The sequence below is a fragment of the Gorilla gorilla genome, chromosome X, assembly GCF_029281585.2.
Source record: "Gorilla gorilla gorilla isolate KB3781 chromosome X, NHGRI_mGorGor1-v2.1_pri, whole genome shotgun sequence".
Lineage (NCBI taxonomy): Eukaryota > Metazoa > Chordata > Mammalia > Primates > Hominidae > Gorilla > Gorilla gorilla.
The window spans coordinates 41591041-41605457 of record NC_073247.2 but is presented as its reverse complement, the minus strand read 5'-3'; the positions used below and the strand labels follow the sequence as shown (position 1 = coordinate 41605457).

The following is a 14417-nucleotide window of genomic DNA, read 5'->3' as shown; positions in this document are numbered from 1 at the left end:
AGAAAGCTGGAGCCTGAATCTTGGGTGGCAGTCCCACCTATGCCGTTATTATTTTGGCCCGCAGCTATCCTAAGTCAGGTACTTTATTTCTCCCATCAGTTCCATTGATCCTCTGGCCTGACGGAACGTCCAGCTACACACTGGTTTCTGGGACCCCATGAATTTCTTAGGCTGTGCATTAAACTTGAGCCAAAGAATACCTGCTCTTTGTAGTAATGTTTGCAGAAGGCCTATCCTGAGAATGGTCCTACTGCATCCAGGGAGCAAAATGTATAAAAGGGAAATAAAGGCGCCTCTTAATTATCTGCCCTGAAGAGATGGAGCCAAGAGAAAAAATACCTCAACTTCACTCCTCCCCTGCCCTCCCATATCCTGCCAGTGCCTCCCGTTGACTGAATGCAACTAGAAGCCAGACAGCACAAGGGACCTAGGGGTGCAGTACATACAGGTCAACCTCCCCCTCCCAGTGTGCCAAGTAAGATGGAGAAAAGCAGAGAGTAGTCTTAGAGAGGTAGATGGAGATTATTCAGCACACTGAATAGAAATGAAAAGTTATAACCTTAGAAACAATTCCTATTTAACTGACGAATATCAGCCATCGACTTACATACAATGGGCATGTCTAAGTTCTGAGGGTTTTCCTTTGCTCCTCAAGACAGTGATTCTTCTTTTTTCCCCCAAAATCAGAACAGCAAGGAATTAGAGACTGGAAAGAGCATTTTCTTCTTTAGAATATGGTATGGGTGTGAGTGTTGGACGTCTCAGTAGTGTCCAACCAAATAGGAGCAACCATTGTCCTACGGCCTTTGTGCTAAAAAGTTGTCCCATAGTAGGGCCAAGAAGAATGCATTAGAGCGTCCCTACATCTGATCACCGGCTGGAAGGAAACTTCTCTGGAAGATAAAGCCCATGGCCCAGTCCTGGATACTCCACACTCTTAGTATCTGTGGATCCGAACACCCCTTCCAGGGGTATGATTCAGGGAGCACAAAAGGGCTGATGAGAGGATCCTTCATCCTGGCTCCAAAAGCTCAGGTTCCTACCTCTTTCCCAGGGTTAACTTTACTCAGACCATGAACCTCAGCCTGTCAAACTCCCATCTGAGTCAGTCAACCTTCCACCCCTCAAATCTCTGTTAACTACATTCTCTGCCTGGAAACTCTCATCACTTCCCTGGTTCTCAGCTGGTTCCAGTTTTCTACAGACCTTTACTGGTCACCCCTACTTCTCTATCCTCCCCAGTTTGCATCAGGCCAGCCCCAGCCCCACTGTGGCTACAGTGTTCTGCTGGTGAGGTACCTCTGTGGTCTGCTCCCTGGATATCCACTTCCTCTGCTAGTTTTCGTTGGTCTCCTACAACCCTGGACTACTCCCTGCCTCCTTCTCCTCAGAGAGGCTATCTTTCCATAGTCCATATAGAATTCCACAGTCAGGAATTCTATGCCTTTAGGTCCTAAGTAATTTTCTGGAATCATATCTCAGGTGAGCAACCCATAAAAGTGCTCACTTTACCAAGTCAACTTCCCTGGGCTTCAGTTGTGTTCCTGGTCGGGTGGGGGTGGACCTGGGGAGTGCTAAAGAATAATTATGAGGAAAAAAGTAAAATCATGACTCTCATATAAATATAAAATATGTGCATGAAACATTTTATTTAACTTATTAATTAATGAAGAAACCAGTAAGATGTTACAAATGGCTCAAAGGAGAATTCAAAGAGCCATACATATATAGGAATAAGGAATATTGAAATAAGGAATGTACAAATAGATGCAAAATAAGTCAAAAATCAATTGCATTTCACCAGACATTTATTTGCATTTCTGTGGACAAGAATTGTTTGCATTATTATTAGTTTTCTACAATCTGAAGAGTTAGAAAATAACTCTAAGTCAATGAAAGGTGGAGATAACCCAGAAAGGCACTCTAAAAACCACATCCAGGAAATTGTTTTTGCTGATTTTAAAGTCTTTCACAATTTTTTGTGATAGGAGAAAGGTCTCTTCCCTTTCCCACAAAAAACTACATCTAGTATAATAAATAGCACAAGCATTGTCTGTGATGTGAGAGCAGGCATTTTTGCTTGTGGAGTCCAATATATGTGTCCTCTTTATCTCTAAACCTTGATAAGGGATAGAGGCCTCCTCCCTCTTAGAGCATTGCTACTCAGAATGTGGTCTGGCATCACCTGAGATGCTTAGAAATTCTGATTTGGAGCCCCAGCCTAAATCAAAATCTTTATTTTTAAACATCCTGGACCTAAATAAATTAAAAGACATCCCATGTTTATGGACTAGAAGAGTTAATATTAAGATACCAATATTCCCACAAATGACTTACAGGTTTAATGCAATCCCTAACAAAATCCCAGTAGGCTGGGTTTTTTTTAAAAAAAAAAAAAAACAAAACGAAATTGACAAGCATATCCTAAAATTCATAGGAAATTCAAGGGACCCAGAATAGCCAAAGCAATCTCTGCAGAAGAGCAGAGTTGGATGACTATACTTCCCAATTTCAAAACTTACTACAAAGCTATAGTAATCAAGCCAGTGTTGTGCCAGCATCAGTTTAGACACATAGATTGACAGAACAGAATTGGGAGTCCAGAAATACACCCATACATCTATGGTCAATTGATTTTTGACAAGTGTGCCAAGACCATCTAGTGGAGAAAGAATTGTCTTCTCAACAAATGGTGCTAGGACAACTGGATATCCACACACAAAGGAATGAAATTGGACAATGACCTCATATCATATACAAAAATTAACTCAAAATGAGTTAGAAACTTAAATATAAAAGCTAAAACTGTAAAATTATTCAAAGAAAACCTGGACATAAATGTTTATGACCTTGAATTAGGCAATGGTTTCTTAGATAGGACACTAAAAGCACAAGTGACAAGAGAAAAACAGAAAAATTGAACATAATTAAGAACTTTGTGCTTCAAAGGACACCATTAAGAAAGTGAAAAAAAAAAACAGAATGAGAGAAAATATTTGCAAATCATATATCTGAAAAAGGACTTGCACACATAATATATATAGAACTCTTAAAACTCAGCAATAAAAGTACAAATAACCCAATTTTAAAATGGACAAAGGACTTGAATAGAGTTTTCTCCAAAGAAGATACAAATGACTATGAAAAGATGCTCAACATCAATAGCCATTATGGAAATGCAAATCAAAACCACAGTGAGATACCACTTTACATCCACTAGAACAACAACAAAGACAATGACAGTGTTGGAACCTTCATACATTGTTAGTGGGCATGTAAAATGATGAGGGGACTTTGGAAAACAGTCTAGCAGTTCCTCAAAATGTTAAACAGAGTCTTAACATATGACCCAGCAATTCTAGTCCCAGGTATATACCCAAGGGAGTTGAAAACATATGTCTATTATAAAAATCCTCATAGCTGCATTAGTCATAATAGTCACAAAATGGAAACAACCCAAATGCCCATCGACTGATGAATGAGTAAATAAAATGTGGTATATCCATACAATGAAATATAATTCAGCCATAAAAAAGATAAAAGTTAAAGACATTATGCTAAATGAAAGAGGCCATATAAAGGCCGCATATAGTATGATGTATTTGAAATGTCCAGAGTAAGCAAATCTCTAGAAACAGAGATTTCATTTGTGGTTGTCGGGCCCGTGAGGGAGGCGAGATGGGCAGTAACTACTCATGGGTAGGGGATTTCATTTTGGAATAAGGAAAACGTTCTGAAATTAGATTTTTGGTGATGGGGTGATAGTTACACAACTTCATGAATATACTAAAAACCATGGAAATGTTTCAGAGGGTGAATTTTATGGCAGAGGAATTGTATCTCAATAGTGCAGTTTGTTGTTGTTGTTGTTGTTTGAGACAAGTCTCGCTCTGTTGCCCAGGCTGGCGTGTAACGGCACAATCCCAGCTCACTGCAACCTCTGCCTCTTGGGTTCAAGCAATTCTCCTGCCTCAGCCTCCCGAGTAGCTGGGACTACAGGTGCGCGCGCCAGCATGCCTGGCTAATTTTTTTTGTATTTTTAGTAGAGACGGGGTTTCACCATGTTGGCCAGGTTGGTCTCCATCTCCTGACCTCGTGATCCGCCCGCCCCGGCCTCCCAAAGTGCTGGGATTACACGCGTGAGCTACCGTGCCCGGCCTAGAGCAGTTATTTTTAAAAGATGGTCTTGAAACATTCAGCGCCAAGTGGCCGGGATTTCCGACGGAAGTCAGCACTTGTGCCCCCACCCCCTTGCCCCGCAACTCTGTCCCCCGCCGCCCCTCCCCCCACCGACAGAGCGCGCTCCTCCCTAACGGTCGCCACTGCCCACTTCCGGTTTCATCGCACACCCGCCTTTCACTATCCGCCATTCTTGTCACCTCAGCTGCTGCCCTCGCTACCGCACCGACTTCGCCCGTGTGCTCGCCTGCACTTGCGCTGCCCGCCATGGCCACCGCCCAGCCGTCGCAGGTGCGCCAGAAGTACGACACCAACTGCGAGGCCGCCATCAACAGCCACATCAGGCTGGAGCTCTACACCTCCTACCTGTACCTGTCTATGGCCTTCTACTTCAACCGGGACGACGTGGCCCTGGAGAACTTCTTCCGCTACTTCCTGCGCCTGTCGGACGACAAAATGGAGCACGCCCAGAAGCTGATGAGGCTGCAGAACCTGCGCGGTAGCCGCATCTGCCTTCACGATATCAGGAAGACAGAGCTCCAAGGCTGGCACAGCGGGCTCGTGGCTATGGAGTCCGCCTTCCACCTGGAGAAGAACGTCAACCAGAGCCTGCTGGATCTGTACCAGCTGGCCGTGGAGAAGGGCGACCTCCAGCTCTGCCACTTCCTAGAGAGCCACTACCTGCACGAGCAAGTCAAGACCATCAAAGAGCTGGGTGGCTACGTGAGCAACCTGCGCAAGATTTGTTCCCCGGAAGCCGGCCTGGCTGAGTACCTGTTCGACAAGCTCACCCTGGGCGGCCGCGTCAAAGAGACTTGAGCCCAGATGGGCCCCACAGCCACGGGGTCCCTTCCCTGGGTCAGGCCACTAGGCGGGGCGTGCATGTTGCCCTTTCAGAACGTTCTCTTCAGTTTTATCTTTCAGTTTTACCATTGTTAGCAATAAAGTTATCTGGTTCTCAAAGCAATAAAGGTGTCCATTTGATACACCTGCAACTCTCACCTTTTAGGAATCAGGGCAAATCCCCATGCAGGTTTAAAGTAGGTATCCAGCAGTCTCTCCACCCACCCCTGCCCCATCTGCATGCAGCTCAGGATTTGCAGGGGTGGAGCGGAATGGTATTTTATGGGCCCCTGGAAAACACATTAGTCTTCCCTTTGTAAACTACCAGGGTATGTGGGGTGGGATGGGGTGGGGTGGTCACTCTTGGGCCCTGGTGGCTGTGGGTGCATGGGCACGGTAAAGTGTAAAACGTGGTCTGGAATTCATCATAGTGGTTGCCTCTGGGGAAGAAGTGAAGGAAATGGGATTGGGCAAGGATTAAAATAAACAAAGGGTCTTCAACTTTACATGAAAACTTGTAGTTTATTAAAATATGCCAATGTTAATGTTTGTGGATTCTGAGTAGCAAGTGGGGGCTCTGGGTGACAGCACAGCAGGGTACCTCTTTGGCAAGCTCACTCTGGGTGACAGTTGTAGTGGGAGCCTTAAGCTGGCTTCCCCATAGCCAAGGGGCTGACAAACTAAAATGGCACTTTGCAAGTCCAAGTCCTTTTATTTACATTGTTGTACTTTGTTTTTACAAGAATCTCAGGAAGAAGGAAGGACAAGTATCATGACTTTATTAGTGACAAAAAGGGAGGCCATACAGGCAAGAAGTTGTGGAATCTGGACATGAACCTCGATCTTCTGATGCCATGTTCCTTTTTCTTTCTGTTACCCTGCAAGTATATCAACGGGTTAAAGAAGATTGTGTGGGTAGACTGGGAATCTAGCCAAATAACCAGCCCTGGAAGGGAGGGAAATCCCCCAACACTCTTAAAGACAGCCCTGATCACTGTAGTCTCTCTCCTAATTACAGATGTGCCTTCCAGCCTAGGGTGGGGACAGCTTCTAAACCTCAGCCAAAATCCTTCTCATATGAAAGAAGCCTTCAGAATAAGTAACAGACTATATGAGGTAGTAGGGCACCTCACAGGAAGGCAGCCAACACCTGTACACTTGAACCCCTCTGTTCAGGTACTCTCCCTGAAACAGACAGTCACACTGTTGCCTGAGTTGGCACTGAATACCTAAGAAGGCCTTAGGGCTGGAAATCCCCAGAGTGCACCATCCATCCACCACATGTCTTCACTGTCAGTGGCTTCTCTTCAAGCACAGCAGGTAAATGGGGTGGCTACAAAACACACATGCTCTATCTGCAAATCTAGCTCATCTCAAAGCCTGGACAGAGAAGCCCTGTACGTTTACCATGCACAGTGTACTGTAATCTATACATTCCCTGTTGTGGTCTCTTTACTGAGATCTACAGCTGACGTCAGACTTGTTTCATCTTGGCCACGAGGCCCGCTCTTTATTCCATTTTTCCCTTTCCTGTGATTCAGAGACACCCCAGGATAATGCAGAGAAGTCTACTTAGAACTACATCCTTTTATTTTACCCAGAAAAGCAGGATTTCCTCACCTGCAAGACTCAAAGAGGATTGTGATTACGCTCCAGCGCCTATCACATGCCACTACTTGTAGTGTCACATTTCACAGCTTTTCTTTCAGAATCCCTGGCTGGGAAGTCTAGGTAAAGCGGCAGCTCAATTGTTTCTATTCTTGTTCCACTGCAACAAAAACATGAATGTCCTAAATCCCCTCCTTTTGGTTCAGTTTTAGGGTCCACAAACAGCCTTTTGAATATGTGGGGCAACTGTGGGAAAAGCATGAGAAACATTTAGACCAAGCTGGCCCCACTGGCACTTTTCAATGTCTTGACCTTATCCATCGCTGCAAGTCTCCTCATTTTCCCATCCTCCCTTGCCACATTCCTCTCAAAAGGAGTGAGCAAACTTCTTACAGGTGGGCCACATTCCCACATACACACAGCCTTCCCAATTCTTTGAAAGCCTGACTTTCAATATTTGAGAGTGAGTTGTGCCTCAGCCTTCCAGCCCTGAAAAATACCACCCTGAGACATACGACTGGATGCTTGTCAGTCATTCGTTGTGCTCTATTGCTTGGGGGAATGATGTCCGAAACAGTGGCTGTTGCTATGGGTACCAAAGTCTCAGGCAATGATAGTATTGGGACTGAGGGAAAATGGTAAAATTGATAACTTCATCTCAGACTCAAACACAGATTCAAATTAACTGTGTTGAATAATTTACCTCTGGGGGAAAAACCCTCACTCTATCACAAAAGGAAATTTCTTAATAGATGGTTGTCACTGACAACTTGTACTTCATTTTCCAGAAAAAGGAAAAGTATTTTTTTTCTTAGAAATGTGTGTGACAAGCAGTACAAAGCACCCATTAATTTCTCCTGAATCTTCTCTACCCTGGAAATTTGCTCTACATTTCTGATTTTTAAATTCTCCTTTAATTTTGCTTTTCATTTACCAGCAATTACAGTTTCTTTTCACAAGCCTGAGAGACATATCTAATCAAGTATTTAGTAGAGAAAAGCATTGTCTGTAACCTTGAAAGTGATACTATGTTTCAGATTTTAAAATAATTTTTGTTTTACAAATAATTTGATGTTGCTGTTGTTGCTGTTGTTATTGCAGTCCTGAGTTCAGGTTCAGAGAAATATTGATGGAGAATTTGCCTCAGGAAAGCTGAAAGGAAAGGTGAAATGAGAGTAATCATATTAGCAAAGTGTGAGGACACCTGAAAGGTAAAAGGAAAGAAATTTACACCTTGATTCACTAGTCAAGGGAGCTATAGGAGTGGGATGAGGTATAGTAAGAAAGGAAAGTACTAATGGCTATCATATTTTTAGGAATCCTGTGACCGTTTGGTTTGGGTTAGGTTATGAGTAGTAACAAAGACCAGAAAAGCAGAGTCTTAAAAAAGATAGGTTTTCTTTTTCATGTATAAAAGAAGTATGGAAGAAAACAGTTCAGGGCTACTGTGGAAGAGCTTTCAATCACATTTCATGGATTCCAAGAGGCATATTTTTTTTCCTTACATTTTAACATTAAATTGGGATGTATCTTACAATCACTGTCAGCCATACCTGTCATTGCCTGAGGATGCACTGCAAAACTCGACAAAATGATATCATTGGCTAAGAAAAAATCCTGGAGATAATTAGAAGTGTACTCTTTTAAAAAATACTGCGTCACCAGCACGCTTGATGGCACAGAGGACGATATTAAGAGATATCAATGATTCTGAGTACAGAAGTGATTTAGAAGAGTTGAAATTTGAATCTGAAGAAGTTCTAGCAGTACTTGAAACAATTTATTTAGCACATAGTTTCCTTTTTATGTGTACACACAAGAGTGCTTCAATAACAAAAGTCTGTGCTTAAATAAGTGTAAAAGAGATTTTCCAGTAACTGAAATTTAAAAATCTAAGGGACAAGAAAACACTGTGTTCTAATTTAGTTGGTAGCACTTTCTTTTTGTGTGGTACATAGAATAATGATGTGCCTTAAATTAGTATGTTTGATTTGATAAAATACATTATCTTGTTGTTCCACTGAACAGGGCTTCCAGTACAAAGGTCATCTCATGATCCACATGGCTATTACAGCTCCAACCATTACATTAGCATGTCAGGAAGGAGAAAGAACATATATATATATATATACATACACACATATATACATATATGTGCATATGTATGTATATATGTGTATATATGTACACACACATATATATACGTATATATGTGTATATATATACACATACGTATATATATACACATACGTATATATGTATATACATGTGTATATATGTATATACACATACGTATATATGTATATACACGTGTATATATGTATATACACATACGTATATATGTATATACACATACGTATATATGTATATACACGTGTATATATGTATATACACGTGTATATATGTATATACACGTGTATATGTTTATACGTATATACACGTGTATATACATATATGTATATGTGTGTATATATACATATTTACACATGTATATACATATATGTATATGTGTGTATATATACATATATAAATGTATACATACATGTATATATGCATATGTATACATATATACATGCATATACATATATGTACATATGTGTATATACGCATATATATGCATATATGCATGTACATATATGCATATATGCATATATACATGTACATGTGCATATATATGCATATATACATGTACATATGCATATATGCATATACATGTATATATGCATATATATGTACATGTATATATGCATATATATGTACATGTATATATGCATATATATGTACATGTATATATGCATATATATGTACATGTATATATGCATATATATGTACATGTATATATGCATATATATGTACGTATATATGCATATATATATGTACATGTATATATGCATATATGCATATATACATGCATATGTGCATATACATATCTGTATATATGCATATACATATATGTATATATGCATATGTGCATATACATATATGTATATATGCATATACATACATGTGTATATGCATATATGCATATACATACATGTGTATATGCATATATGCATATACATACATGTATATATGTATATACATACATATATCTATATATGTACACATATGTGTATACATGTGTGTATATGTGTGTATGTGTGCATATGCGTATACACACATATATGTGTGCATATGCGTATACACACACATTTGTGTGCATATGCGTATATACACACATTTGTGTGCATATGCGTATATACACACATTTGTGTGCATATGCGTATATACACACATATGTGTGCATGTATGTACACGCACATGTATGTGTGTATATATGTGTATGTACACGCACATGTATGTGTGTATATATGTGTATGTACACGCACATGTATGTGTATATATGTGTATGTACACGCACATGTATGTGTGTATATATGTGTATGTACACGCACATGTATGTGTGTATATATGTGTATATATATATGTAGAAGTGAGGGAAGATCAGGACATTTATCAGGAGGAAAGAAAAGATTATACATCTAAGTGTAACGGAGGATTGATCTTCAAGTTAAGGGCTGGTCGTTTACTGTGATCTCTGATGATTCAGGGGAACAATGTCATGGGAACATTTATTTTCCTTCTAAACCGGAGGATCCAACAGAAGGCCTCAGGCCAGATTCATCCACAGACGGGTTTTACTTGGACTCATGATTTTTTAATAACCTTTTTATTTTGGAATAATTTTAAATTTTATATTTAAATTGCAAAGATGGTACAGTTTCTGCATATCCTTTCCCCAGTTTGCTGTAATGTTAACATCTTACAGAACCATGGTACATTTGTCAAAAATAAGAAATTATAATTGGCACATTACTATTAACTAACCCCCACACTGTATTCAGATTTCACAAGTTTTTCCACTGACGTTCTTTTCCTGTTCCAAGTTCCAATCCAGCTTTCTATGTTGCATTTAATTGTCATGTCTTCTTGGTCTCCTCTGTCTCAGTCTTTCCTTATTTTTCATAACCTTCACAGCTTTTAAGACTACTGATCATGTATTTTGTGGAATGTTTCTCAATTTGGATTTGTCAGGTGCTGCTCTCATGATTAGACTGAGATTCTGGGTTTTGGGGAAAAAGGCCACTTTACCTCTGGAGTGTGTATCTCATCACATCCTATCATTGAGTCTACATGACATGAACATGACTTATCATTGGCGATCTTAACATTTATTGCTCGGTTAGAGTGGTGTTGGCCAGGTTTCTCCACTTAAAGTTGCTATCCCCTTTCCGAACTCTGTTCTTTAAAGTGAGTCATCAAGTCCAGTTCACCTTCAAGAGGCTAGGAGGAGGAGCACCGCCTGGATGGACAGAGTATTTACCTACAATATTTGGAATTCTTCTATAAGAAAAATTTGTACCTTCTTTCCCATTTATTTATTCAATCATTTATTTATCTCACTATGGATTCATGGATATTTATTTAGTACTTTGGGTTATAATTCAGAACTACATTATTTATTTTGTTCCTCAAATTGTTCCACATTTGGCCAGTTGGAGATCCTTCAGTTGGCTCCTGTTTTCCTTTGACATAGTCTCATCCTCTGTGTGTATGTATGTAGCATTTCCTTACTTTTTAGCACTACGATATGCTCCAGACTCATGATGCATTTTCCCTGCCCCAGCTGTAGAATTAGCCATTTTCCAGAGTCCTTGTCCCTTTTATTAGATAAATCGTATTTAAAAATGAACATCTTGAGAAGCCAATGAATTATAACTTTTTTATTTTAATTGACACATAATAATCGTGCACGTATATGGGGTACAATGTGATATTTAGATATGCATGTACTTTGTGTGATGATCAAATCAGGATAATTAAATATTCATCATCTCAAACATTTATGAATTCTTTGTGATGAGAACACTCACAATTCTGTCTTGTAGCTATTTTGAGATATGCAATACCTTATTGTTGACTATAGTCTCCCTACTGTGCAACAGGACACCAGAACTAATTCTTCCTTTCTAACTGTAATTTCCCATCCTCCTTTTTCTCCCAGTCTCTAGTCTCTGGCAACTACTATCTACTTACTATTTCTATGAGATCAACTTTTCAGGATTCCACATATGAGTGAGAACGTACAGTGTTTGTCTTTCTGTTAGTGAGAACGTAGAGTGTTTGCCTTTCTGTGTCCTCCAGGTTCACCTATGCTGTTGCAAATGACAGGATTTCATTCTTCCTGTAGCTGAGTAGTATCCTATTGTGTAGATATACCGCATTTTCTTTATCCATTCATCTGTTGTAGGATACTTAGGTTAATTCCATATCCTGGCTATTCTGAATATGCTGCAATGAACATGTGAGTGCGGCTGCCTCTCTGACATACTGGTTTCATTTCCTTTCGATATATACCCAGTAGTAGTATTGCTGGATTATATGGTAGTTCTATTTTTAATTTTTTGAAGAACCTTCATACTGTTTTCCATCATGGCTGTACTAATTTACATAACTACCAACAATACACAAAAGTTCCCTTTTCTCCACATCCTCACCAACACTTGTTATCTTTTATCTTTTTGACAATAGCCATTCTAACTGGTGTGAGTTAATATCTCATTGTGGTTTTGACTTGTATTTTCCTGATGATTAGTGATTGGCTCTTTTGTTTGTTTTTATTTTTGTTGTTGTTGTGGGGGGTTTTATTTTTATTTTTATTATTTTTTGCTCACAATTGCTTTGGCTATTCAGAGGTCTTTTGTGGTTCCATACAAATTTTAGGGGTTTTTTTTTTCTACTTCTGTGAAGAATGTTATTGATTTTTTGATAGCGATTGCATTGAATCTGTAGATCACTTTGGGTATATAAACATTTTTAGCAATAATAGTTCTTCCAATCCACGAACATGAAATATCTTTCTATTTGTTTCCTCTTCAATTACTTATATCAGTGTTTTAGTTTGCAGTAATCTTTCAATTTCATGATTAAATTTATTCCTAGCTATCTTTTTTTAGCTATTGTAAATGGAGTTGTTTTCTTGATTTCTCTTTCAGATAGTTCACTACTAGCATATGGAAACACTACTGATTTTTGTATGTTGATTTTTGTATACTGAAACTTTACTTTCTGTGTACTTGTAAAGTTTCCAAAGTTCTTCTTGTTGTTTAATTCTAGTTTTATATCATTGCTGTCAGAAAAGATACTTGATATAATTTCTATCTTCTTATGTTCGGTATAACTTGTTTTGTGGATAATGAACTTTTAATTGGGAAAGTTCTCATAAAATTATACATTCCTGGCTCCTTTTGAAAATACTGACTATCTGGCTACATTGGGCCCTGTTCCCATGGGAACCTTCATATTGGAACGGAGTTTCACCTGCCATCTTAAAGCATACATATTCTCCAATTCACCACAGTACATGCCATTAAAGCAATGTAACTTAGGTACCTCAAAGTATACTATGGCAATAAAGTACCTCTTTATTGATTTAAGTTACCTACTGGGCCCTGCAGTCACTCACTTTTGTCTTGTTGTACTTAGACTTTCTGTCCCAGGTACCATGGTGAGTGAAGGAATCAGTAACTTGTTATACAACCTCAGCCCCAGAAAAAGGATGACCCCTTGGGTTGATGTGCCCTTCTGTCTCTGGGCCTCTCATGGTATTTGGGAGGTTACAGTTGGGTCCTTGGACTCTTTGCCTTTGCTGCTTAGAAATTAGAAGAGCTCAGGTTATAGTTCAGTCTGCAAGTGTCTCTGTCAGCTTCTCATCCCCTTGTTGGCCAAAGTGTCCGTTTCTTTAACTTTTTGTCACTCCTTGTCATGACTGGAAATTACCTTGATGTTTCTGTAGCCTTCAAATACATTGCCAGACAGGATGTACAGGGAGTCACAAACCAAGAGGCTCATAGATCAAATAAAGACACTCATTTCACAGTGTTTACTGAATGATATGGAGCATAAGTGAGAAACAAGGAAAGAGGGCAGTGAAGAGAAGAGAGGATGCTAGCAGGAGGAAAGGACCATGCAGCCTAAATCCCATGTCAGAAAATGTTCACTCTCTTTTCTGTTTTAGCTTTGCCCACTGACTGTATGCTTATGAGGACCAGCAATGAAGATAGCTAAAGTCAACACACACCTACTCTAACAGACAGATCCAGGAGCAAGTACCCCTGGGCACAACTATAACTCACAGGTCACCTGCTAAGCAGGTGTTTTAATCTAGTGTATGAGAGAGAAGACATATGGGACCAGATAACTATTACCAATGAGCAGCTGATCTAAGGATGTTCCAACTGTCATGAATATTTGGTTTCTACTTGTTCTTTCCATACCTTCTTTTTTTTTTTTAATTTTTGAGATGGAGTTTCACTCTTGTCGCCCAGGCTTGAGTGCAATGGCTCGATCTCAGCTCACTGCAACCTCTGCCTCCTGGGTTCAAGTGATTCTCCTGCCTCAGCCTCCCGAGTAGCTGGGATTACAGGCACCTGCCACCACGCCCAGCTAATTTTTGTATTTTTAGTAGAGATGGGGTTTCATCATGTTGGTCAGGCTGGTCTCGAACTCCTGACCTCAGGTGATCCACCCACCTTGGCCTCCCAAAGTGCTGGGATTACAGGCATGAGCCACCATGCCCGGCCTTCCATCCCTTCTTATTCAGCACACATATATTCTGCCTGCTTTATCCATGTCTAATATGTTTCACAATAATTATCTACACTTAGTTTCACCTATCCTTATTTGTTTTGCATATCTATTGCAGAATTGAGTATTCTTAAATAAATTGTAAATAAACATTTTCCTCT

The 14417-nt window shown here is 39.8% G+C and overlaps 1 protein-coding gene across 1 annotated transcript; it reads left to right on the top strand.

Moving 5' to 3' along the window:
• Window positions 1–4335: 4335 nt before the first annotated feature.
• On the top strand, window positions 4336–5300 carry FTHL17 (ferritin heavy chain like 17). The gene has a single exon (XM_004063962.4). It carries the CDS (start codon window positions 4447–4449, stop codon window positions 4996–4998), a length of 552 nt encoding a protein of 183 aa, XP_004064010.1. The 5' UTR covers window positions 4336–4446; the 3' UTR covers window positions 4999–5300.
• Window positions 5301–14417: the final 9117 nt, after the last annotated feature.